Here is a 24,645-nt window from a genome sequence, read left to right on the forward strand (position 1 = left end):
AGGTAGCAGCACTAATTGCGGGAATCCAAAAAGGAAAGAGGAGAACACTTTGTATCTTCACTGCAGACATTTTCCTCTCCAGAAATTCGAAGGGAAATTAGTTCACGTGCTAATTGAACGTAACCACCCGCGCTACCTTTCAGTAAGTTTTTCACCCCTAAAAGAGTTAGGTCTGCGTTTTGAACCCAAAAAACGGCAAAACAGGTACCACTTTGTTTCATCCTGCGGACGAGCAGAGATGACACAGCCGACCACTTCCGCATACGTCACTCACCTGGCGAGAAAGGGGCGCAGCTTCCGTCTGAAACGAGCTCCAGTTCCTCCCTCCACCACTTCTCACGAGAACTCCACCGGGAGCGCCTGAAATACCCAAATCCAGGTAAGGCTTTTAAACTCTGTGTCCTGTTAAAGAAGCGTTTCAATTAGGAAAAAGTGATTATATTGCGTCTAACTCGTTTTTGGTCCTGCGTGAGTATGTAAGTTAATGATTAATTTACTGGGGTGTGTTTTTCACAACAGTAAGAAAAGACTGTTATTGTCAGCGTCATAGTGCTTTTGCTTATTCTTCTACTTGAGTTGTCTGGAACTTTTGACCTCTTTGTGTAAATCAAAGCTTAAAAAAAACAATTGACACATGTCCTTTAACATGCCCTTACTTTGTATGCAATTCCATCACTGTTTGAGGAATTAGAATAATTAACCCTGTTCGGATAGGGATATGCCTTCTGTGCGCTTTTTGGAATTCATTTTTTTATATATGTAAATAAAATAAGATCTTAACATTATGATCAATGGAGATACAAGCTCACAATTCAACCTACTGTACATTCATTTTACTAATTTGCCTCATGGTTGTCGGGACAGATCAATCTAAATTGAAATATGAAACTATTCTGAGAGCGTGATGGAATTTCCAGCATTTTCCTTACTTCCAAGCTGCAGATTGGTGCCCAGTGCAGCACAGTCATGTCCCTGCTCGTCATGCATTCCACAGCGGAACCCTCCCTGATCCTCCTCTTCCTCCTCCTCTTTTTGTCTCCCCTCATTACCTGCCTCCCCCTCCAAGCCTTTTATCCCACACTTATAATATTAGATGGACAGTTGCAGGGCCTGCAGAATTGTGGTTACAGTGACACTAAAAGGACAAAAATGAGGCTATTTTGATAATAATAAGAATCATAATTCTTTTTCCTGTTCATTGTGGCGTCATTGTTTTAATGTTTACGGACTGGCAGCCAAATTAATCATGATGCTGTCATAGGAAGTTGAGAAACATCTTCTGCGTCTTTTGTCCCAGCTGTTGCCCAATATTTCCAAAGAACCAAAACAGCATAGTTTAGTCTAGTTCCCCCAAGCAGGCATTTAATCCTAGTCGGCTATGTGAAGTTATTACAACTCGCCATATTTACTTTCATTTTATTTCATTCCATTCTGCTATCTATACCGGTATATCAATTTACTTTTTGCGTCACACCATATTTCAATTTCATTTGGTATCCAGCCATGTTTTATTTTGTTTCATATGAATATTTGTGCATCATGCACATTGTATTGTCATTTTTCATATGTATAATTCTTTGATTTTATACATGTTTTTGCAGAGTAATGATCACTGCAGCAGAGTATGGGGAGACGTCATGGGAGTTGCAGGTACACGTGGACCAAAAAGACGGCGATGAGTCAATGCGCTTCAAGCTGCGCGTGAAGGGCGACCTGCACATCGGCGGTCTCATGCTGAAGCTGGTGGAGAAGATCAGTAGGTGTCAGATGTCGCAGCTCTTGAACACCATCTGCCCTTAAACACTTAAGTGTTGTTTGCCAGGCCGCACCTTTGTTTGCCTCGCATTGCTCCACACTCGAGTGCCATTGTTGTTAACCACAATGGCTCATGTTGCCCCAGGGCACAAAGTTCAGTTGAGATTTAACCTGATCACAGACGGCCTTGTCAACATGGACGCGCTCATAGGGAAGACTTGGAAGAGTGAGGCACTGGCGTACCATGAATACATTTATAATGTATTTAGAAACAAGTCTCTCGATCCACTTGACAGGGTTTTTATATCTTATATTGCGTGATGTTTTCATATGCAGAGGCTCCCCAGGATTGGTCGGATCATGCCCTGTGGTGGGAGCAACGGAACTGCTGGCTGCTCAAGACCCACTGGACCTTGGACAAGTATGGAATTCAGGTGGGGAAAATAGGAGAAAATTGTAAGTACTGTGCAAGCCACAATGCATTTTCTTTTTACTTAATGCGATAATAACTTCAAAGGTAGACTCCACGCCTAAACGTTTGTCAGCGACAAAATCAATTCCAAAAAAAAATTGCAATGTGTGCTTGTCTAATGTGCAATTATTTGACATTGATTAAGCAATGTCCACCTTTCTTGCTGTACTCAGTCTCCTATTCGATACAATTTCTCTCCGGTACACACTCACTCGTGTCTCATGGTTGGTCGGATGCATTCAATGAGACGTGGGTTTCAAAGTTTGAAGTTTGTCCTACCACACAGGCTGATGCAGACCTGCGCTACACGCCCCAACACAAAAGCATACTCTTGCAGCTCCCCAATATGAAAACCATTCAAATGACCGTCGGCTTCTCCTGCGTGGTCTTCAAGGCCGTGGCAGAGATCTGTCAAATCCTCAGTGAGTGTGTCCCCCCCCTACCCCCCTCCTTTCTTTTCAAATGTAACTTGATTCGTTTTAAATTGGCCGCTGCTCCTTCTTCTTCTTCTTGTCAGACATCCGGCGGTCTGAGGAACTGTCCTTGCTCCAGCCTCCGGATGATCCATCCAAGAAGAAGAAAAAAAGAGGGAAAAACTCTCCGCTGGAGGATATCTGGGACATTGATTTAGTCAGCGGTGGGCCAGGGGGCTCAGGTAAAGGCAAAAAAACCCTTTTAGCAAATGTCACTGCCCTAATCTGAAATCCTGACACTATAGCTGTCACCACCAAACCTGGTACCCTACTCTCCTAATCTTAATGTCCCAACCCTAAGCCCAATACCCCTAATCATTCATTCTAACCCACAAGGTCCAATGTACAGCAAGACCATGACGGCCACCTACGACCCAGAGAACGGGATGCCGGTGTCGGCCACCAGCCTGTGGTTTGGGGAGAACCCCCTCGCCGACTGCCAGCCCAACTTGCCACCTGACGAGCTGGCCAAGCTCTACCAGCCTTTATCCCTGGAGGACAAAGCCATCAGAAACGCCGGGTAGAAGACTTCATTGTGTTGCTGCATATGGTCTTTCCTCTGCTACTATTCATTTTGATTCATACTTGCCATGTAATTGACAGGTGGCTGGACTCTTCGCGCTCCCTAATGGAGCAGGACGTTCAAGACAACGACAAGCTGCTGCTGCGTTTCAAGTACAATGTCTTCTTTGACCTCAATCCCAAAGTAAGGGCCACATCATTGTTTATGGGGCTGATGATTACGATGAAGCCACGTCAATCTGCAACAGTACGAGACAAGTCATTGCTTGCGACACACTTTTTTTTTTTTTTTTAGGTCACCGTTCCATTCACATTGGTTCAGTAAAAGAGCTAAAGGCTAATGGGGGAAAAAAAACAACCTTTCAGCATTCTGAATGTATACTGTATATATTTGGCATCCCACACAAAAATGACCCGGACGGGTCGATCTGGTCCAAAGGCCACCAGCTGGTAAATAGATACATGTTGTGTTTCAGTACGACGCCGTGAGGATAACGCAGCTCTATGAGCAGGCTCGCTGGTCCATCCTGCTCGAGGATATCGACTGCACCGAGGAGGAGATGCTCATGTTTGCGTCGCTACAGGTGAATAGGATACCGTGACATCATCGCACATCAAAAACGGAAAACATATTGTCTGTTAGTTTTGTTTTGTAAGTGAGTGAATGGACTTGAGCTTTCGTCTTGTCTTTACAGTATCACATCTGTAAACTGACCCTATCCACTGATCCAGTGGACCACTCCAACGAGCAGGAAATTGATGAAGTGGAAGCCGCCCTCTCCAACCTAGAGGTGACGCTGGAAGGTGGCGTCTCAGACAGAATTCTGGTAAATGTATTTCAGAACTGTCATGTCATCTTTTGGGGCTTATACAGAAAAAAAAAACAGCTGGGTGTTCCTACTGGTGGGCCTCTGTTGGTTGCATGTATGCATATATGATCATCGACACTTGTTTGTTCCAACCTCCAGGAAGACATTACAGACATTCCAGAGCTGGCAGATTACCTGCGCCTTTTCAGGTAAAAACCTACCTCCTATTGGCTTTACTCTGTTACCAGTGTCAAGAATCCGCCGCTAGCCGTAAATGACACAAATAGGAAAAAAAGTTAAACCCTGTAAAATGACACAAAGGACATTTAATCTGAACATGTGGTCCAAGTCTAAAAAGAAGTGGAAAAATCTTTTAAACACATCAAAGATTGGACTTATTTGTAACAGTCTTACAAGTGCAAAAATAAGTCAACAATGGTTTAAACAATACAATTGAAAAGCAAAGAGATTTGACTGATTGAGTACGAGTGTAAAATAAATTAATGACTGTGAAAACAACTTTCTCTCAACTCAGACCAAAAAGACTAACACTGCGGCCTTACAAAGAGTACTGGTTTGTATTTAAGGACACCACCATCTCCTACTACAAGAACAAGGAAGCTGCCGTGGGAGAACCCATAGAGCAGTTTCACTTACGAGGTATTATGTGACTTCAAGGATTCATTCCTGACAAATATGAGAACATTATCTTGAACTTGCGTCACCGTATTATCCTCAGGCTGCGAGATCGTCCCTGACGTCAACGTCACAGACAAGAAGTTCGGCATCAAGCTCCTTTTGCCGGTGGCGGATGGGATGAATGAGGTGTACATCCGATGTGATAACGTAAGCTCCTTTGCCGCATACTGCGCATATCAAGTAGACGTGATATCTGTAAAGCTGAAATTACCTGTATACATAGTGTCAAATTAAACTTACTTGTATTGACCAGACTGCACACCTCCCTTTTCTACAGTGATTAAAAAAGTGTATTTTGAACTGTGCTTTTTGTGGTGCCGCAGGAGACGCAGTACGCCAAGTGGAAGGCGGCATGCATCCTGGCCTCCAAAGGCAAGACCATGGCATACAGCTCGTATAAGTCAGAGGTGCGGAGCATCCAGTCCTTCTTGCAGATGAAGAGCCTGGCGCCCCCTCCGGGCCAAGCGGCGCCCGACTTGGATGCCATGGACATGAACGCCGAATGTTTCGTTTCGCCGCGCTACGCCAAGAAGCACAAGACGAAGCAGGTTGATGGAAGCATAGATGGCAAAAAGAGCTTGCTGATTTTGAAGTCATGTTTTATAAAACTGGTTGCCATTCAATGTCCTTGTGTCAAGCTCACAGCACGTATCCTGGAGGCCCATCAGAACATAGCGCGCCTGTCCCTCATGGATGCCAAGATGCGCTTCATCCAGGCTTGGCAGTCTCTCCCAGAGTTTGGCATCAACTACTACATTGTCAGGTAGTGTTTAAGGCAAAAAAAAAAAAAAATGTGTCATTCATCAGAAACCATTCAAGAAGTCCACTTTGTTGTATCAGGTTCAGGGGCTGCAAGAAGGACGAAATCCTCGGCATCTCGTACAATCGCCTGATTCGTCTCGACATGTCCACCTGCCTGCCCGTCACCACGTGGAGGTTCGCCAACATGAAGCAGTGGAACGTCAATTGGGAAATAAGACAAGTGAGTTTTAACAAAAAAATGGGAAAGACTCAGGGAGCCTTTTATTTTGGCTTGAAGCAACCACGTTAAGATCTTTTTTAGCTATTTCTCACAGTCCTCGAAGAAGAACTTCTTGCAGAGATTTTGTCTCAAACGCTAATAAAGTTACTGAAAAATTCTACTCTCGAACCCTGTTTCACTCAACAGCATGAAATTTGATAGTAGCGTCTCTCATGAGTGGGCCCACAAAAAAGTCTCAAGAAGCCATGCGTTGCTGTGCGTGTGTGCGTGATTGCAGGTGACCATTGAGTTCGACCAGAACGTGACCATAGCTTTCTGCTGCCTGAGCTGCGATTGTAAGGTGGTGCACGAGTTCATCGGCGGCTACATCTTCCTTTCAACGCGATCCAAGGACCAGAATGAGACCCTAGATGAAGAACTGTTCCACAAACTGACCGGAGGTCAAGATTGAGAAAAGACAATGCTGTAATTTAGTAAGGGGCCAGCGAACAACACAGTGATACTCTTATTGATGAAACACAGTAAATCCCTGCCAAGGATAAATACTATTGTTTTGTAATCCACAAAAGAGCTCAACAGAGCAATAATGTCATGAATTGTCTAGTTATTATTTATCTTTTTCACTTTTTTCAGCATTTTGATCTGCAGTCAAGCCAAGGCCTAGTGTTTGTGTAAATAATTTTGGTCTCAAACTTTGTATGAATTGACCCTTGTAAGAATAAATCCCTTTTTATGATTTTACTACCTCCTTGTGACTTCCTTATTGTCTTTAACTGTCTCTCTCCACTACAGTGTTTATCCAGCTCCATACAATGCGTATAACAGGCTTGATTTGTACATTTTTAACTTATTAATTTAAAACAAATGTTCAGGTCAAATTTATCTTCGTCCATTAAGACACAATGGAGAAATATACGATTTACAGTAATTATTTTTGGAAATACTAATTTTAAATCGATGATTCTGAAATCGGCATCTGCCATACAAAATATCGCACGCTATTGGCTGGCTAGAGTCGGTTCGGGCCAATCACCGCCAACAATGATGAAAACGCGGAAGTAGCTCCATTCTGTTGTCTGCCCGTCACCCTGAGACGGAAAGTGGAAGACAACACGTGCAACGCGAGTTTAACGATAATTTCATAAACCACCGTGACTGTTGTTGATCGAACTGTTCTCGATATTGAACGGTCATTTGTCTATTTTACCGATCATGGCGGACGGTGGAGACGACGACTCTCCGTATAAGATCAACGAGGGAGACTACGTTATGCTGAAGCGGGGCGAGATCTACAAAGCTGTGCAAATACAGTCGAAAAAGTTAGTCTGAAACGTTTAATTCGTGCCGTTTTGATCATGTGTCAAGATCACGCAACAAGTGTTATTTTCGAGCTTGTGTGCGAAGGCAAACTGGACTTTAGTGGTGGTTTATCAATCTGGGGGTTTCCAATGCGTAACCTCATGTCTACGTTAACAAGGAACTCATTTGACTGACATAAGTTGTGAAAAAACGTTATTTCTTCTATTGTGATAACAGGAAGGTGGTGTTTGAGAAGCAGTGGTTCTTCCTGGACAACGCCGTGGGGGACCTGTACAGCACCACTTTTGAAATTGTATCTGGAGGACAGCTGCAGCCTGTGAAACCAAAAGATGAGGCAAGTGCTGCATCTGGTAAGTATTTTTTGTTGTTTTTCAGTGCGGGAAAGGACATAAATTGTGAAGTAGACATTGGCAATGCCGAGAATTGTCTGAAGAAGGAGAGCTTGGAGAGCACAAAATGCAAAACTTGCGCACTGAGCCACACGCTGCTTCACTGCTATACTTTCTCCTACAGACACGAAGGAGGTGGGCACGGACAATCGAAACATCATGGACGACGGCAAGTCGCAGAAGCTGACCCGGGATGACATTGAGACACTCAAAGAGCAAGGCCTTAAGGGTCAGGTAATGATGGAAACCCCCATGACGTGCACCATGACACTGTGGGGAAGATCGCGGACGTCTATCACCAGTCCTTATCCACCTTGTCCATGTTTTATGGGCTCATTGTTTTTGAGACCGTTTGGCTTTGTTGAGCAGTAATAAAAGTGAAGCAAGCAGGTTGAGAGTCTCTTTCAATATGTTGTTTTGTTTATGCTGCAGGAAATCATCCAGAAGCTCATAGACAACAGCTCCACCTTCAGGGATAAGACAGAATACGCCCAGGACAAGTATATTAAGAAGAAAAAAAAGAAGTGAGCCAGAGCCACAGCACTTATTTAAAAATAATAAAATCATTGTATGTATGTGAGCGGTATCTCATATTTTTTTCAGATATGAGAACACGGTGACCATACTTAAACCGACTTGCCGCATCATGGCGCTTATGTACCACGGACGAGAGCCAGGAAAGATCTGGTAATATACATATATTTTTTGCCTCCGTCCAGCAGAAACGCACAATGGTTTGAATAACATGCGTGTGCGTGTGTGTGGTACAGTCACTTGCGATATGACACATTGGCACAGATGCTGACCTTGGCCAACGTCCACGCCGGCAGCAAAGTGTTGGTGTTTGAAACGTGCGCTGGCCTCGTGCTGGGGGCCGTCATGGAAAGAATGGGAGGTGAGTTTGTTGTTCATCCCGAGGCACATACTTAACATTCAGTAACATTTCAAAGCACGCCACAACCAACACAATAAATATTAATCCGGTTGTATGAAGGGCATCAGCTGGAAAAACAGGTAACTTGAAAGCATTGAAGTATTATGCCTCTAAAATTCTTTACAGAAATTGCATTTTTTTTCCCCCTTAATGTACAATAAGTGCTTTCTCATTTTCTAACTCGCTCTTTTGATCTCCTGTTCCTCCCGTCCAGGCTATGGATCCGTGATCCAAATGTACCCGGGGGGCGGGCCGGTCCGGGCAGGAGTGGAGAATTTTGGCTTTCCCGCTCACTTCCACGACACGCTGCATGACTTTCCCATCTGTCACGTGAATGCTTTGCTAGCAGGCACGTTGGACACAAGCCCGAAGGACCCCGATACTGGTGAAGGTACACGTTCCCCTAGATTTTGTTGAAGCCATATCCCACTTTTAGTCTGTCTTAAAGGAAGATCCACAACAATTTCCGCAAATACAGACATGTGCTAGTATTGCGGAAGCTCTCTCCATTCACAAGTGTAATATGCTGTGGATTCACGGCTTCTCAGAGGCACCTCACCCCGACGTGGCTGCTGAGGCGCAGCCCAAGATGGAGGACACCCCGGATGACTCCGAGAACGTAGAGACGAACGCCAGCGGGGAACCAGGCACAGACGACGATCGCCAACGAAGCAAAGATGCGAAGGTATGGCACAAGATCGGGTATGATTGACGGGGTGCTGGATGGTCATCATGGTGTTTGAAATGTTTTAGGCTCAACTCAAGCGCGCGAAGCAAGAGGAGAGGCGCAAGAAGCTCGCAGCGGCAGCGGCCCAGTTAGAGGGCATGAACGCAGACGGGTTCGTGTGACTTTTCAAGGATACATTATGATTGAAATGGATTTTCAGAAAGGTAAAATGGAATGTCCCGTGGGATGGTGTGGACAAAGCTAGATCAGAACAGTGTTATGACCTTTCTAACTTTGCCAGTTGGTGGAGCGCAATTCAAGCCCCACAGCCTCCTTATTATTGATGAAACGTCACAAGGGTGTTCATTTATGGATTCTCCTTCATAATAGCGGCTATATCGTAAACGCCATTACGCTGCTCCCCCTGTGTCCTAAATCACAAGTTTCTCAAATTAGGCGAAGTGACAACATTTCCAATAATGTATTGACGGCGTAAATGATTGTTTGCTTGGCTCATCTTGTTTTGCGGTCCTTGCAGATTGGTCATCGCCTCTCGCTTCCACCCATGTCCCGTCCTGATGTGCCTGCTCAGGTTCTTGTCACCCTCCAGGCCCTTTGTGGTCTACTCGCAGTATAAGGAGGTGAGCTCAGTGCGAGTTTCGCAAACGATTCCGCCGAACAAGGGTTATTATTTAAGACGGGTTTTATTACTGCAGGGGCCCTGTGAGAAATGAGCTTCCCACCAAAGGAAAATACACGAAGAAAATGCGTCTTTATCCCTCAAGGAAATTAAATGGGAGCAAGTGTCTCAGCAATTCAGCATTAAAATGTTTTGTCGTTAAGAACAGAAAATAAGCAGAACAGGATGTGTGGCTTCTGAAGCTCAGGGCGAAAGCTCTTTTTGTTCAAATCCTCTCATCCGAGTGAAATAAAGTAGTGTGGGTTAATGCGTCTTGTTGACCACTTTGTCAGTATGTGAAAGAAATGACGCGAACTTTGTCAGCTTGCATCACTGCATCCATGTTACCGTCTTCTCTGCAGCCGCTAGTCGAGTGCTTCACCAAACTGAAGGAGCAAGGCGGCACGGTCAACCTGCGCCTCACCGACACATGGCTGCGGCATTATCAGGTTACATCCTGCCCACCGAGTGTTACCCTCAGGTCCTCGTCGTCTACTTAATGTGTCCTGACTTGTGTTTTGTCCCCTTAGGTGTTGCCTAACAGAACGCATCCCATGCTGTTGATGAGCGGCGGTGGCGGTTACCTCCTCTCGGGTATCACCGTGGAGACAGACCATTCGCGCCAGGCTAACTCAGAGGAGCCAGCGCCAAAAAAACAAAAAGTGACAGAAGAGCCAGCGGCAAAAAAACAAAAAGTGACAGAAAGCTGAAGGGCTTAAAAACACCATCGGCAACAGAACTGGCGGGAATGTCTGTTTCGGTGCATTTCAAACTCTTCAAGGCAGTTAAGCAAGGAAAGGCCTCGAAAGAGATGCACCCTAGATTTGTCACTTAGCCACAATTTTTTTTTTTTACCCTGCAAGTTTTATTTTTTGTAGTCTCATGACTGAATCTTCACAAAATTAAAACTTTTTCCGATGCGGAATTTACTTTTTAATTGATCCAAACAAAGACGTTAGCAGGTCATCTTAAAAACACCCACACACCAAAAAAACAAAAATTATTATTATAATTAATAATTTTTGTGAGTAAATGGGTCGTGACATGACGGCACAGGATAAAAAAAAAGTGTTTGTTCCCAGAATAACCCTTTTATTGAACACAAACACTTGAAAAGACAATGACATCAGTCAATATTGGACACTTTCTATATATAAACATCAAAAAACATTCCCATGCACGCGTTTAGGATGTCACATCAAAATAGCACAAATACAGCAATAAGGTCGTTGATTCTTTTTTTTTAAGCACGGCTCCATAGTTGGAATTTTAGTTTTTTTATACACTTAAACTTTGCGGACGAAACGAACGGCGTTTTTATTTTCCATGTAAACCTTAAAAGCGTAGCTCATTCCTTATCATGCAACTTGGCAGCAATTTTTTTCATCTCCTCATCCATTGCCGCCAGGTTTTCCAGTGCTTTCTCCTGCGAAAAAAAAAAAAAAAAGATGTACAGTTGGCCATATGGTCGCACAAGCCATTTCCTCTGGTTTTAATCGTTTAGCCCCACAGGATGCACAGGAGCCACCGCGTGTCTTTCTAATGGAGACGTGATGGCCCTGGGAGGTCGTGACGGTGCATCAAGCTTGGCTCGTAAAAAACTGCTGTCAACCATTGAAGGAAAAAAAAAAATTGTTGGGGGAAAAATAAATAAAAGATGCAAGCAGCGGAGCCGTGCCAAAGTTCTGCTGGGGAAATATTAGCATTGTCAGTACTTCTAGGCCAAGTTGTTGATGTGCACTCATTCGGCAAGTGCCCGGCATGTCTGTGTGTGGAATGTACATTTCCATAATGAGTTGCCCTTTCTCCCCCCGACCTAAAGCGTGTTTGTGAAGGAGCGACTGGATGTGCTCCGCGGCTTTAGTGGGTCAGCGAGCACGAGATGGAAAATAGTTTACCCACAGAACATCACGTTATCTTCTGCTGATTTTCTACCATAGAATGGTGCTTGAACACCCTGGGCAAACCTCCTCAAAGGCTTTTATTGTCAGTCTGACCACAGATGATTCAAAAAGACGACACGGGAACGACACAGACACGGAATTGAGGGCTGAAGTCAGCCTAACTAACATACATGTTCTAAAATAATTTGCCCTCTCGCTGTTTTATATCATGACAGGGTGTTCTGCGATGCTGGGACAAGGCTGCGAAGAACCTTTAACAGATCACGTCAGATGTTATCCAGTTGTCTGATTGAGGGAAGACATGATTTTTAGAAAAATGTAGCCTGACGAACCTCGTGCGGCGTGAGTGCCCTCGGATGCGTGGCGCCTTGTGATGCCTCTTGGTCGGCGAGCTGGTCGATTTTGTGACTCAGCAGCTTGGCCGCCTCATCCATCTGCATTCATTCAAAAGTCAGAATCGCGTTCAAAAGTCTAGATGCTCGACATTTGGAATTGAACTGCTCTGATGCTTGATCGTGAACATCTGATCTACCTGGTTCGGGGCAGCATGCTCTTCTCGATTCCTTTTGAACCAGGCGGGATGGTAGTAGCCTCTGTAGACCCACGGGTTTCTTTTCTCAGCCAGATATCTGCAAAAACAACCACTCAATTTAACCCCGAGTAAAACCAGGAAGTCATCTCTACACTTTCTGAGGACTTGGCCTGTAATCTGTCAGAAGAATTAAATACCCCAGGGTTTCGCTCCTATCCTCTGGATTTTCTGAATCGTCACTCAGATCTTCATCTTCAGACACCTCTTCCCCTCCATGCTTGTGATATTTGTTTTTGTGGTTGTACTGATGCGACGGCTTCCAAATGTGCTTTTCAGAGTTTTTGTCATCATCTTCGTTATGTCTCTTGTCGAAGCTCCAGTACTCCTGACTGCGTTCTCCATCTGGGTTCTCCCACTTTTCCTTTGAGGGTTCTTCATCACGCTTTGGCTGCTTCTTGTAGTATCTCCAAGGCCTCCAGAACTTCTTCTCCCCGTTGAAGTCCCAGGATTCCTGGCTACGTTCCTCATCAGGTTCCTCTCGTGCTTCCTGTGGGAGTTCCTCATCTCGCTTGTGTCTCCTCTGGTGGTATCTCCCGGGTCTCCAGTCCCTCTTGAATCTGTCGGTGTCAAAATCCCAATATTCCTGGCTACGTTCCTCATCCGGATTCTCTGACAGTTCCTCATCTCGCTTGTGTCTCCTCTGATGGTATCGACCTGGTCTCCAGTCTCTCTTGTATCTGTCGGTGTCAAAATCCCAAGATTCCTGGCTGCGTTCCTCCTCCGGATCCTCTGACAGTTCCTCATCTCGCTTGTGTCTCCTCTGGTGGTATCTCCCGGGTCTCCAGTCCCTCTTGTATCTGTCACTGTCGAAATCCCAGTATTCCTGGCTACGTTCCTCATCCGGATCCTCTGAGAGCTCTTTGTCTCGCTTGTGTCTCCTCTGGTGGTATCTCCCAGGCCTCCAGTCCCGCTTGTATCTGTCATTCTCCAAATCCCAAGACTCCTGGCTGCGCTCATCATCTGGTTCCTCTCTGGGTTCCTCTGACAGTTCCTCATCACGCTTGTGTCTCCTTTGGTGGTATCTCCCAGGTCTCCAGTCCTTCTTAGCCCTCCCACTGTCAAAATCCCAGGATTCCTGACTGGGTTCCTCATCTGGTACCTCTGAGAGTTCTTCGTCGCGCTTGTGTCTCCTCTGGTGATATCTCCCGGGCCTCCAGTCTCTCTTGTATACATCGGTGGCAAAATCCCAAGATTCTTGGCTTCGTTCCCCATCCAGATCCTCTGAGATCTCCTCATCCCTCTTGTGTCTCCTCTGGTGGTATCGCCCAACCCTCCATTCCCTCTTGTCCCTCACGTCATCGAGCCCCCATGACTCCTGGCTGCGTTCCTCATCTGGTTCCTCTGACAGTTCCTCATCACGTTTGTGTCTCCTTTGGTGATATCTCCCAGGCCTCCAGTCCTTCTTATCCCTTTTAGTGTCAAAATCCCAGGATTCCTGACTGCGTTCCTCATCTGGTTCCTCTGATAATTCTTCATCTCTCTTGTGTCCCCTGTGGTGGTAACTCCCAGGCCTCCATTCCCTCTTGTCCTTCTCGTCATCAAGCCCCCACGACTCCTGGCTGCGTTCGTAGTCCTCATCTCCACGCTTGTGGAACTTCTTTTTGGGGTGGTATTGATCTGAGGGCTTCCAAATGAGCTTGTCTTGCTCCTCTTGGTCATCGTCGCTCCTTCGATCCAAATCCCAGGACTCCTGACTGCGTTCTTCATCGCGCTCCTCCTCTTTGGACTCTCCTCCCACAGGTTCCTTGTCGCGTTTGGGCTTTTTCTGGTGGAACCTTCCTGGCCTCCAGCTGCTTCTCTTCTCCCGTTTCTCCTCTTCCTCCGCGCTATCGTCTCCCTGGTATCTTTTCTCCAGACTCCAGGATTCCTGATTGCGTTCACTCTTTGCGCTTTCCCGGTTCGACTCTACTGAGCTCTGGAGTTCACGGATGTCTTGTGCGTGATCTTTGGCCTGCTCTTCATTGGTCGCCCCTTTGCTCTTCTTGTCCAGCGGAGCATGTTTAATTCCTGCAAAGGGACAAAATGGATCATGTACTGTTTGCCATTCTTTTTGCTGAACTAACTGGAACATGGCACAGACCTGCTTGGAAGATCTCCTTGCACTCTTGGTCCAATTGGGCGTCTGGGTGGGTGAGTGCTTTGGACAGAACCTCCACTAAACATCTTGTCACCTGATTAAGAAATAAGCCTTGTGTTGATTTTATGCAGTATGCTAAGCACTCTGCCAAGGGAGTTTTTTTGGATCCATTTGCTATCAAGATTCCACAAAACCTTATGGAAGAATTTGTGCTTTTTTCTGTCATTTTTAACCGACATTACAATGATATGGTTTTCTAGAAAAAAATTGTTGGACAAAGAGACTCTCCTCCTGGCCACACACAGTAATCTGCCCCTGCGTTGTACTTCACTGTCATCTAAGGGTGAGTAGTTTTGTTTATTTGAGGTTTTTTCCCTTCAACTTTCTGCACGGCACACTTTCACAATATTTAGTATTTTACATTCATGACTGTAGTATATGGAGTAAAATAAGTAACCCTTCATATATGGATAATTGCACCCAGTGTGAGTTCCTTCCTGCACAGTAATGATTGTATGCGTGTGTGGTTGCATTCTCATGCGTTCATTGGTGATTGCACGCAGGATACAGTACTGCATACTATATGCCCTATATACCGTGTCGTATACGGTACATCCATGTTAATGCAACATAATACAGTGACTTACCACATCTTCTCTTTGGCCATCCTTCCCCACTGGAAGCGCTTGATTCCCTGCTCGAGAGACAAATATGCCTGACTTTACAAAAACAAAACAACAAAATAGAGGTGCAGTAAAAAAAAAGTGCTCAGAGTCACTGTCCTTGGTGCTGAACTCACCTATCTGAAAAGCGAACCCAAGTAGCAGAAAGAGAGGAGTCCGAGTCATCTTGTGAGATCCGGCGTGCCTCCCGATAAGGCGGGAGGGATGCTTCTGCGGGAAGGAGAGCAGCACCTCTAATATAAAGGCGCTCAGAGTGGGGGAGGAAGGGGAGAGAGGGAAGGAGCGTGGGAGGGGATGCTCATGTCATGACTCATTAGACCTGCAGGGAGAAGCAGCAACAACTCGTTTTCTTTCTTTTTTTTGTTTTTGTTTTTCTTCTTCTCCTGTGGACGAAATAAGCCATCACACAGGTGATGGTTTAAACATTATTGAGAGGAGCAGGGTAGTTGTCGGCGGGTGGGGGCTTAATGCCGCGAGGCGCCCAAAGGCATGGCAACTATTGGCAATCACACACCCAGCAAACTTCATTATCAGACCTTCGTTTTTAGTTCCGTTCCGAGAAGCGATACCGTTCAAACTGAAATAATTGCATGCATTGTTAAGTTTACTGTGTAGTTCTTCACTTTAATGTGTTTTTATGCATCTTTAAGGACACTTTTAGCCTGTAATAACGCAATCAGAGACCGAGAGAAAAGAAAACTGTTTTTGTTTGGATTATATTTGGTTTTGTTTCCTCTTAAGTAAGCAAAACACTTCATGACATGTGGGCTCAATAGCGGTAATATGAAAGCACAAAAGAAATACTCGACTCTGTGTTCTGCAGCACAACAAGAGACTACCACATGTGAGTTGACCTTGCAGGAGAACGATGCAGTTTCAGTTAATTGAACAAGTACACTCTATCATCATAAATAAGCAAAAGTAAATTTTATTATTTATTCTGTCCATTTTATAGGTGGAAAAAAAATGTGTTCTGCGAGGTCAAGCCCCCTATTATGCACACTGGTGAGATGACAAGCACTCCAGTGGACATCATCCAAGGGTGACTAGTTTTTATGTGTTTTAGTCATGTATTTTATTATAATTTTATTCAGCTTTTGTGACACTGCGTTTGACTTTATAAATGAATGACACAAGGTGTGACAAAGGCCAGCCTGACGAGTGCGTCCGCTGGTGTGGCGGCCTTAGAGCGCCTCGTTGTCGGCATTGAGTACATGCACGTCACGGAGAGAAGACGTGATAGTATGCCGGTGCCTGGAACAGTCTGGCATGCGGAGCGGGGCTTCAGGCGAGCGTGTCTGCTTTAGAGTGCCTTGTTGTCGACCGTGAGTGCATACACGTAACAGATACTATAGAAGAAGAACAAGGGGAGAAAAAAGTCTGATGTGACATCCAGCATGTGGACATGGGCATTGCCTTTGCACGCTTATTTTAGATTGCCTTGTTGTTGACTCTTTAAACATATATAGAAACGCTCTCATAACACATTTTACATAAAGCGACCTCTTACGTGTAGACCACACTCACATTTCGTCTTGTCCCGACACCAAAGACAGCAATGCTACATCCATTTTTTGTCTTTGGTGTCTTGTCCCGACACCAAAGACAGCAATGCTACATCCCACGGGGGCTAAAATCGCAGCCGTCGGGGTCAGCTGATGTCCATGTTTGTTAGAAGAATCGTGCATGTGAGTCGTGAGACGGCCTTCAGCAGAATGAAGAGGAGGAGGATAAAGAAGGGGGGGGGGGCTGCAGCCAGCGGCATTCAATCATCCATGCCTGCCACATTCTCATCAACAGTGTGCGCTCACATGTGACGCCCTGTGATGATGCTCCCTGGCCTTTTTTATATTAAAGAAAAGGAGGGGAAAAAAAGTGCAGCAAGAAGCATTACGCTAAATCACATTTTCTTCTTCAATGTAATAAAGTACACGGGCAACAGATAAAACACGACGGGCACTGTAATAGTTATTTACCACAGCCTGGCTGCTGCAGGGTGTTTTTTTTAAATTTTATTTTTTTATTGTTATTGTTGTTTATGCTTGTATTTTGTGCCGTGAGCATGACAAACAGCCCAAAAGCAGGTATATAATATATAAAAACGTTGCGACGAAGACAAATCGTTTCTAATCTTTTTCCACCATTGATGTGATGTATAACCTGCACAACTCAAGAAGATAATGTGGTTGCACAAGTGCGCACACCCTTTTATTACTCGGAATATGGCTGTTCATAATCAAGCAATCTCAGTCAACTTAACTTCGTGTTGAAAAGTCAGTAGGCCCTTTTTTGGGCCTCAGACTAATCCCATAAAACGTTCACATGCTCTAGTGGGTTACTGTATTGCAATCGTAGAATTTTGAGAGCTAAGTATGTTTTCCACGCCGGCCATTCTAAACATTTTTGGGCAAGCCAATATTATTCTGAGCAGGTTTTTGTCTCCAACAACAAGGGTTCAACTGTCTTTAACAGTATTCCCATGCTCTTTGTTTCCTACACTAGCCACGTGATGCCAATGCGATGACTGAAACTTGGACCTGGAAAAACAAACATTTGAAGGGATTCAGTCCTTTCAATCATTAGCTGCCAGCAATGACAAACGATGGTGCGCTTGACAAACATCATTTCATTAAACCAGCAATGCAACTACAGTTGTAGAGTTGCCAGCCACAAACACATCCACCACCACGATGAGCCGCAATGCTCAAGTGTCTCAATTTTCCTTTTCTCCTTCCTCTGCATCCGCTGCTGCCGCAGGAACACTTACACAAGGGGATGAAGGCTCTCCACACTGCCAGGAGTTTATTTGGGTTGGTAAAGTCGCATTCAGATTCAAATGCGATATGAGTTGTATGTCTGGTGTACACTGCTCAAATTCGCTTCCACAAGAGTGTGCCGCGCGTGGCCAGAACCGAACCTGTAAGTAAGAAGTTTTGAGAATTGTTTCTTGGAGAAGAATACAGGAAAGGTGTCTGTAAAGTGGATCAATTTTGATTGTTCTGTTGAAAAGTTGTTTTTTTTCCCCAGGAGAATTATATTCAAGGATTAAAAAAAAAAGCTACTGAATGGAAATGTAGTTTCTATTGGACGATTTTATGTGAATTCCTCAATTACTCAAGCGCGTGTAACTGAAGTTAACGAAAGACGTGCGTGCGTGTGTGTGTGCTTGTGTGCAAGTCTGCATGAAGGCATTTGCACCGCAGGAACAAGGAGTTCGTCGACCAATTTTCATATTTATGAGCAATAAGTGAGGTAGAAAGGGAAAAAAGTTCAGTACTCTATCTGCGTGAGCTCTTTGGGGAGGTAAAAAATATTGGAGCATAAGTACCATTGAGTCAAAATCTTTTTGCATTAATAATTAATAAGCATTTGGTGGATCTCATTTTGTCTTCTTGCTGCACCAAGAAGAATAAAATCAAATAACATCACGGCACCTTTATGTGCGCACGTTCGTGTCAATTAAAAGCTAATTGACTGCTGGTGGCCCTTTATTCTTTCCTCCATTTTGTAAACTTTTTGTTCAATGTGCAACTGACATTTAAATGTTGTTCACGAGGGTGAAAGGTCAGCAAGATACAATCCGGTTATTTACGATCGTGTCTGGCCTCAGGTGACAGGTGTCAAACAAATCCTGGCCTACTCTTGATGCTGATGCTCAACAAATGTGTTGACCTTTATTTCAATGGCTAACCTTGTTATTTAGAACAATTATGTAACCAGATAGGGACCAAGGAGGTGGCTGAATTTTTAGTTTTATTGTTCTGACAATAAGTTTTGAAAGACAAATCTTATTTCTTTATTCAGCTAGTTAATTATTACATTGATAGTTAGCTTTTAGTTAATGAGTAGCAAATAGTAGTTTAAGTGCATTCGAAGTGACTTTGTTAGCTTGTCGTTCGTTAACTAGTTGGTTAGCATGATTAAACGGAAAAAAAGGAGATAACATTTCCATGGGGCTTTGTAGGGTTGCTCGCTCATGAACAGCTAGATAGTTTGTTGACTTACCTTTTTGTTAGTTTTGTTAATATGCTTAGCTAGCTAATTGGGGAATTTGGCTGTAGGCAGGCTAACTAGTTATACAGCTTATATATTGTATAATTAGTTTATTGCTTAAATAGTTAGCAATGTAAATTAATTATCAAGTTTGTCGATTTGTTTTCTAGCTTTTGGTGAGATGGTTAGAGCTTTAGCTATTTAGCCAGTTAAGTTGTTAGTTGTGACATTTATAAGTAAGAGCTATATGGTAGTTTTGTGTATGTATACTGGAAGCACCTGGGGAGACCATAAAAACTTTTTGGCCATATTTTGTCCCACCTGAGATTTCATTGGCACATCGGGCACATGCTGAAACAACAAAGAAAATTACAAGTTTTTGTGTGAGCAGTCATTGGGGTATTTTTCCTACCGCAATAAAAAATATTTTCACAACAATTGCCTCTCTAATCTCCCAACATGAAAAATTAAACATCAAAATCATTAACGGGCCAGCAGCCTGTAAGTGTTATGATGCAAAGGGTCGTTTTGAGACCATCAATGGTTTGTGAGTATTGATCCACAGAGAGGCGCGCTTTTGTTATTATCATAAAATATATTCAAATACTTTAAGAAAAAGCAATTGTTGAAATTTTCCAGACATGACATTATTCAGGTTTGTGGTTGGCCAAAATCGATATACAGCTCAAACAGTGGTGTCAAACTTAAGGCTCAGGGGCCAATAAAGCAAATATGTAGTGTCCATCCATTTGGTATGTCTGTTAAACACATGCGTTGACAAAAAGGGCAAAATAAAGACTCAAATTTACTGCTCATGTAATAGTAACTCGGTAAAACCTACCAGGAAAACGACGGTATATTTTAGCTAGAAAACAAACAGTGAATCTATATGAGGTAAGCATTAGCTTTCACAAACAATTGGCAAGACATTTCCAAATATTATCCTAGGCCGAATTAGCTCATATACCTCCCAAACACATTGTAATAACAAACATCTTTTTAGTAACTTAACAAACTTCTTTTGAACTGCTCATCAAATTAATCATTTAATGTCAAGCTTAAGGACCTTGTAAGTGCTACCTGTTTGAGCTTTGGAGGAGATTTATGGTTTGTTTTTCTGAGTGCTCTTTTCGTGTGTTTGCATATATATTTAGATGGATGAGGACAAAGTGCAGCCCAGGGCGGCAGAGCCCCTCAAGCCTTTCATCGGTGAAAACAGTGGTGAAGTGGACCGTAACAACAGTGTGACAGTGTACAGTGTGACCCAGACCCCGCCCTGGTACTTGTTAGTCTTCCTGGCCTTTCAGGTGATTTATAAACGTGTCGCCAAAAAAAAAAAAAAAAAAAGTGCAGTTTTGCAATGTCCCCGTCCAATTTACTGCGCTTCTTCTCTGCTCCACAGCATTACCTGACAGCGTTTGGCAGCAACATCGCCATCCCGCTTATCTTGGCGGATAGCCTGTGTTTGCAGCACGACGGCTTGACCCAGAGTCACCTGATCAACACAATCTTCTTTGTTTCGGGGCTGTGCACCATTCTGCAGGTCACCTTTGGCATTAGGTGCGAACATGCTAAACACAAGGGGTGTAACATTTGGACCATTGGGAAAATGAAGTGTGGTTATTTTCCCAGTGATGTAAGCTCAAGCTAATTCATTATTTTAAGAATGAAAATATTGGATAATGCATGCTTTCAAGATTGTGATTGTGATATATATAATTTTTTTTTTTTGGTAACCAAAAAGTATCACCATTGGTTCCTGTTCTTGTTAGGCTTCCCATCCTGCAGGGGGGCACGTTCGCTTTACTCACCCCAGCATTGGCCATGTTGTCCATACCCGAATTCCAGTGTCCCTCTTGGACCAAAAATGCCACCCTGGTGAACGTGTCCTCGCCTGTTTTCATCGAAGTGTGGCGGACCCGACTGACAACAGTAAGCCGGCTCAAACATGGTCAAATTTGATGGAATAATTTCTCAGGTTCCATCCTCCCATCCCAGCTGCAAGGCTCCATCATGGTGGCCTCCCTCCTGCAGATCGTAGTAGGGTTCTCTGGCCTCGTCGGCTTCCTGATGCGCTTTGTCGGCCCTCTCACCATCGCGCCCACCATCTCGCTCATTGGTCTGTCCATGTTCGACGCGGCTGGAGTCAGGGCTGGCAGCCACTGGGGAATCTCAGCCATGTGCGTCTGCTACACTTGAAGTGGAATGTCTGTCTGTGTGTTGAGGAGTCCCCGGACCCAAAAGGTTTGCAAACGCCCGCAGTAAAGCAGTAGTAACGTTTTTTTCTAAAATGCACAGGACCGCGGTCTTGATCATCCTGTTCTCCCAGTACTTGCGACTCATCGAGCTGCCCATTCCCGCATACAGCAAGGCCAAGAAGCTGCACACCAAAAAGTTCTACATTTTCCAGATGATGCCCGTAGGTCCTCAAAATACTCCGCTACAGTTAGCGTACGATGCTAAAAAATTGTTGTTGATTAGATTCTGCTGGGCATTGCGGTCTCCTGGTTAGTGTGCCACCTGCTCACCATCTACGACGTGCTGCCGTCTGATCCGAACCAATACGGACACCAGGCCCGGACTGATGTGAAGGGGGACGTGGTTACTCAGGCTTCCTGGTTTGTCCTGCCTTATCCGGGTAAGCATTCCGATCCACACATTGATTTGGTTCATCTCGAACTTTTAGGTCCAAGGGACAGCCGAGCTATGGCTCACAGACCTCTGACCCCAGTTGGAGAACCCCTAATCCAGAACCGCCTTTTTCCACAGGCCAGTGGGGCACCCCGGCAGTGAACCTGGCGGGCATTATTGGCATGATGGCGGGAATCGTGTGCTCCATGGCAGAGTCGGTGGGCGACTATCATGCGTGCGCCAAGCTCTCAGGGGCGCCGCCTCCGCCCAAGCACGCCATCAACCGGGGAATCGGCGTGGAAGGAATTGGCAGCTTGTTGGCGGGGGCCTTTGGCACCGGGAATGGCACCACCTCGTTCAGCGAGAACGTGGCTGCCCTGGGCATCACCAAGGTTTGAAAGAGAGCGCGACATCATTTTACGTTTTCAGGCTAGCGCCAAAGTATCTGCTTTACAGTGCCCTGAAATACATGAATGAACAAATATCTGATTTCTGATGATGTGTCTGTGGCGCAGGTGGGAAGTCGAATGGTAATTCTGCTCAGCGGAGTCGTGATGATCGTAATGGGGGTCGTGGGTAAAATCGGAGCCATTTTCTCCACCATCCCCAACCCCGTGATTGGAGGGATGTTCCTGATCATGTTTGGGGTCATCGCTGCGACGGGAATCTCTAACCTACAGGTGACCCGGAGTGACGATTTCTTTTTTATTCAGTAGTCATGACCTTACTTTTTTTTTTTTAGTCAACAGATATGAATTCCTCCAGGAACATCTTTGTGTTCGGTTTCTCCTTGTTTTCTGGGCTCGTCATTCCCAACTGGATCACCAAGAATCCAAATGTCTTGGTCACGGGTATGAATCGCATCTTTTTACTGACATGAAACGACACCGTAAGGCATGAGTTTTCAAATGCGTTGGGTTTTGTGGGGAGACAGTTTTCCAAGGACTCATTAGTAGTCCTAGCGCACATCAAGCACTGGCCCTAGTTAGCCTATGACAACGTCTGGATGCATTTTTCCATAGGCCAAAGTGAAGTGGATGCAGTGTTGCAGATCCTTTTTACCACTCCGATGTTTGTCGGAGGCTTCCTGGGGTTCTTCCTGGACAACACCATCCCTGGTAGGTTTAAGGCTAAATTAGCTTCAGCTATCAACTCGCGCGTCTTCAAAAGAGTTCTTCTGTGATACAGGTACCAAAAGCGAGCGTGGACTCTTCGTCACAGACGAAACCCACCCGGAGGCCTCTGGTACCTTGGAAACCGACGACATTTACAACCTCCCCTTTGGCATCACAAGGTGTCTGTCGTCACTGCCTTGGGTTCACAAAATTCCGTTCTGCCCGGGGGGAGGGCAAAAGCCTCTCTGCAAGTCAGACAAAGGCATGCCCTAGAAGGCAGGCCGCATCCGTTACTTTTTGGACTCTTATCTTCGGGTTTGCCTATAATGTACATTACAGGTCGATATACCGTGACTTGTCATTGGGAGTGGCAGTCCCCTCAAAGGTTCTGCTTCTGTAACTTGACTTGACCTCTACAGTTTAGCCATGCCTGCTCCTTTTTGGTCTAGGAAAAGCTAAACCAAAGCTATGGTTCACTCAAATGTTCTGCTTTTGTACACTCAAGTGTTTTTTTGGAACATATCTTTAATTTTACGCCTTATCACTCGCAGAAAAATGGTTACCGTGCTACGTTCTATGCTGGTATCTACAATGGTTCGACTCCTCCTAACTATCCTTGAGGTTCAATAATGATGGATACAAGTCCCACTTTTTTACCTTTGACATTTGTATATGTTGGGGGATCTTTGTTTTGTTGTTGTTTTTTTTTGTCCTTTTGTGCTATTGGTGCTACTTTTGCATAAATTGTTTCCCATCTGTCTATTTTTCTGACAAGAGAATATGCGGCCAGCAATAATGTTTTTATCGCTGCATTCATTCAGTTTTGATTATATTGCCTGATAAAGATTCCATGAGAGAGAACAGTCTGTGTGAAATAAATAATGTGGACAGATTCCTGGATAGTAATCAGTTGCACACACATTCACGAGCGACCCAGGTTGAACCTTCTTGATCCTCCACTATGCTCAAAATCGTAACAATGACTTAAAACCATAAAAACCCGACAAACCTTTTCTTTCCAAATCTACATTTCATCACACGGCTATCGAGCCATCAGTGAGATCTATGAGGTCCTCCTGAAAGCTTTCCAACGGCAAGTTTGTCTTCCCAACATTAACGAAAATGAGACTCAATGTGAGAACTGAGATGGAGAATGCGAGTGACAGAAAAAAGACAAATTGGCATCCTTTTGAGATTCACCACACCACGCCGCGTACAAACACAGTCAGGCATCAACATGCCACATATTTCTCTTACATATATGTAACTTGACATTCACCTGACTCGCTTCTGTATACACCCGTGTAATGGCATATTGATGAGCGTCCTTCAGCTCACTTTTTTCTTTTTTATGCTGCACGATTATGCAGCTGGAAAGTCTCCTTCTACAACTCACGGCATTAACATCTGAAAATGCGAGTGCACAAAGATTATTATCATAAGATGAATGACATTACGCTTCGGTGCGCATGACTGAAGCAGACTAGCTCGTTCAATGCGCACACTAAAGTAAACAGGAACGGGACGCCTATTTGTTTTATCTCGAGCAAGTTTGTGTGTCTACGGGGAAAACCTCAAAGCTTACCTAATTCAAACAGCAAAGAAATAGATAAGATTGTGATTTCTGTTGATGATTTAAGTCACACCAAAATGTTCAATCATAGCCATTTTATGCTCCCATTGACAAAATCTCCTTTGAAAGGTCAAATATGAACACAATCTCTGTCTGACTTCAAATAAACAACATCGATTCATTTTTTTTTTAATGTATTTAACCCCATCTTGTTAGGAGTCCAGAAGCTGCTGGACAGAACTGGACTCTACAAATGTAGACTCAGATGAAGATGCACAAAAATATTTATTTCCAGAAAAATGGCACGAGGCTGACAAATCATAAAGTACAAATCATGACGCTAATGAGAGAAACAAAAATTACTGTTTGTAGTAAA

At 44.4% G+C, this 24,645-nt stretch overlaps 4 protein-coding genes across 9 annotated transcripts; 3 read left to right on the top strand and 1 right to left on the bottom strand.

Moving 5' to 3' along the window:
* Positions 1–277: 277 nt before the first annotated feature.
* Positions 278–6,453, top strand: fermt1 (FERM domain containing kindlin 1). Its single transcript, XM_019856519.1, has 16 exons — positions 278–379; positions 1,602–1,756; positions 2,092–2,189; positions 2,514–2,649; positions 2,745–2,882; positions 3,037–3,220; positions 3,304–3,406; positions 3,699–3,806; positions 3,918–4,049; positions 4,191–4,240; positions 4,567–4,691; positions 4,771–4,877; positions 5,054–5,278; positions 5,369–5,493; positions 5,571–5,712; positions 5,990–6,453. The coding sequence occupies exons 2-16, from the start codon at positions 1,606–1,608 to the stop codon at positions 6,161–6,163; spliced, it is 1,998 nt and encodes a 665-aa protein (XP_019712078.1). The 5' UTR covers positions 278–379; positions 1,602–1,605; the 3' UTR covers positions 6,164–6,453.
* A 308-nt stretch (positions 6,454–6,761) lies between these two features.
* trmt6 (tRNA methyltransferase 6 non-catalytic subunit) lies at positions 6,762–10,872 on the top strand. Its single transcript, XM_019856515.1, has 12 exons — positions 6,762–7,031; positions 7,249–7,382; positions 7,546–7,655; positions 7,854–7,945; positions 8,025–8,108; positions 8,192–8,316; positions 8,570–8,746; positions 8,904–9,040; positions 9,109–9,194; positions 9,561–9,663; positions 10,064–10,150; positions 10,232–10,872. The coding sequence occupies exons 1-12, from the start codon at positions 6,925–6,927 to the stop codon at positions 10,409–10,411; spliced, it is 1,422 nt and encodes a 473-aa protein (XP_019712074.1). The 5' UTR covers positions 6,762–6,924; the 3' UTR covers positions 10,412–10,872.
* A 116-nt stretch (positions 10,873–10,988) lies between these two features.
* chgb (chromogranin B) lies at positions 10,989–15,617 on the bottom strand. 3 transcript variants are annotated; one of them, XM_019856514.1, is made up of 8 exons: positions 15,074–15,616; positions 14,922–14,968; positions 14,278–14,368; positions 12,822–14,204; positions 12,335–12,701; positions 12,138–12,234; positions 11,938–12,039; positions 10,989–11,127 (listed from the first exon to the last, which is right to left on the bottom strand). In XM_019856514.1, the coding sequence occupies exons 1-8, from the start codon at positions 15,120–15,122 to the stop codon at positions 11,050–11,052; spliced, it is 2,214 nt and encodes a 737-aa protein (XP_019712073.1). In that variant the 5' UTR covers positions 15,123–15,616; the 3' UTR covers positions 10,989–11,049. The 3 variants fall into 3 exon arrangements, with proteins under 3 accessions (XP_019712073.1, XP_019712071.1, XP_019712072.1); XM_019856512.1 differs by having other exon boundaries at positions 12,335–14,204; positions 15,074–15,615; XM_019856513.1 differs by lacking the exon at positions 10,989–11,127 and adding an exon at positions 11,134–11,856 and having other exon boundaries at positions 12,335–14,204; positions 15,074–15,617.
* A 1,461-nt stretch (positions 15,618–17,078) lies between these two features.
* On the top strand, positions 17,079–23,589 carry LOC109507203 (solute carrier family 23 member 1-like). Of its 4 annotated transcripts, none has more exons than XM_019856459.1 (12): positions 17,455–17,767; positions 20,105–20,257; positions 20,353–20,510; positions 20,723–20,882; positions 20,949–21,130; positions 21,249–21,369; positions 21,432–21,568; positions 21,637–21,973; positions 22,097–22,261; positions 22,324–22,432; positions 22,604–22,699; positions 22,770–23,589. In XM_019856459.1, exons 1-12 carry the CDS (start codon positions 17,648–17,650, stop codon positions 22,967–22,969), a joined length of 1,938 nt encoding a protein of 645 aa, XP_019712018.1. In that variant the 5' UTR covers positions 17,455–17,647; the 3' UTR covers positions 22,970–23,589. The 4 variants fall into 4 exon arrangements, with proteins under 4 accessions (XP_019712021.1, XP_019712018.1, XP_019712019.1 ...); XM_019856460.1 differs by having other exon boundaries at positions 17,470–17,767; positions 21,432–21,588; positions 21,720–21,973; XM_019856461.1 differs by lacking the exon at positions 17,455–17,767 and adding an exon at positions 17,786–17,876.
* The last annotated feature ends 1,056 nt before the right edge of the window (positions 23,590–24,645 follow it).

The sequence above is a fragment of the Hippocampus comes genome, unplaced genomic scaffold (assembly GCF_001891065.2).
Source record: "Hippocampus comes isolate QL1 unplaced genomic scaffold, H_comes_QL1_v1.1 scaffold526, whole genome shotgun sequence".
Classification (NCBI taxonomy): Eukaryota; Metazoa; Chordata; class Actinopteri; order Syngnathiformes; family Syngnathidae; genus Hippocampus; species Hippocampus comes.

Bases quoted from the DNA above. Each gene is read 5' to 3' on its own strand.
- fermt1 (XM_019856519.1), top strand. From the start codon at position 1,606: ATGATCACTGCAGCAGAGTATGGGGAGACGTCATGGGAGTTGCAGGTA. The intron at 2,883-3,036 runs GTAAAGGCAAAA...CTAACCCACAAG, and splicing joins CGGTGGGCCAGGGGGCTCAG to GTCCAATGTACAGCAAGACC. The intron at 3,807-3,917 runs GTGAATAGGATA...TTGTCTTTACAG, and splicing joins TCATGTTTGCGTCGCTACAG to TATCACATCTGTAAACTGAC.
- LOC109507203 (XM_019856459.1), top strand. From the start codon at position 17,648: ATGAGCCGCAATGCTCAAGTGTCTCAATTTTCCTTTTCTCCTTCCTCT. The intron at 21,974-22,096 runs GTTTGAAAGAGA...TCTGTGGCGCAG, and splicing joins CTGCCCTGGGCATCACCAAG to GTGGGAAGTCGAATGGTAAT. The intron at 22,433-22,603 runs GTATGAATCGCA...ATTTTTCCATAG, and splicing joins TCCAAATGTCTTGGTCACGG to GCCAAAGTGAAGTGGATGCA.
- chgb (XM_019856512.1), bottom strand. From the start codon at position 15,122: ATGACTCGGACTCCTCTCTTTCTGCTACTTGGGTTCGCTTTTCAGATA. The intron at 14,969-15,073 runs GTGAGTTCAGCA...TCTCTCGAGCAG, and splicing joins TGGGTTCGCTTTTCAGATAG to GGAATCAAGCGCTTCCAGTG. The intron at 11,128-11,937 runs GTTCGTCAGGCT...TTTTTTTCGCAG, and splicing joins GGGCACTCACGCCGCACGAG to GAGAAAGCACTGGAAAACCT.
- trmt6 (XM_019856515.1), top strand. From the start codon at position 6,925: ATGGCGGACGGTGGAGACGACGACTCTCCGTATAAGATCAACGAGGGA. The intron at 7,656-7,853 runs GTAATGATGGAA...TTTATGCTGCAG, and splicing joins AGCAAGGCCTTAAGGGTCAG to GAAATCATCCAGAAGCTCAT. The intron at 9,664-10,063 runs GTGAGCTCAGTG...TCTTCTCTGCAG, and splicing joins TCTACTCGCAGTATAAGGAG to CCGCTAGTCGAGTGCTTCAC.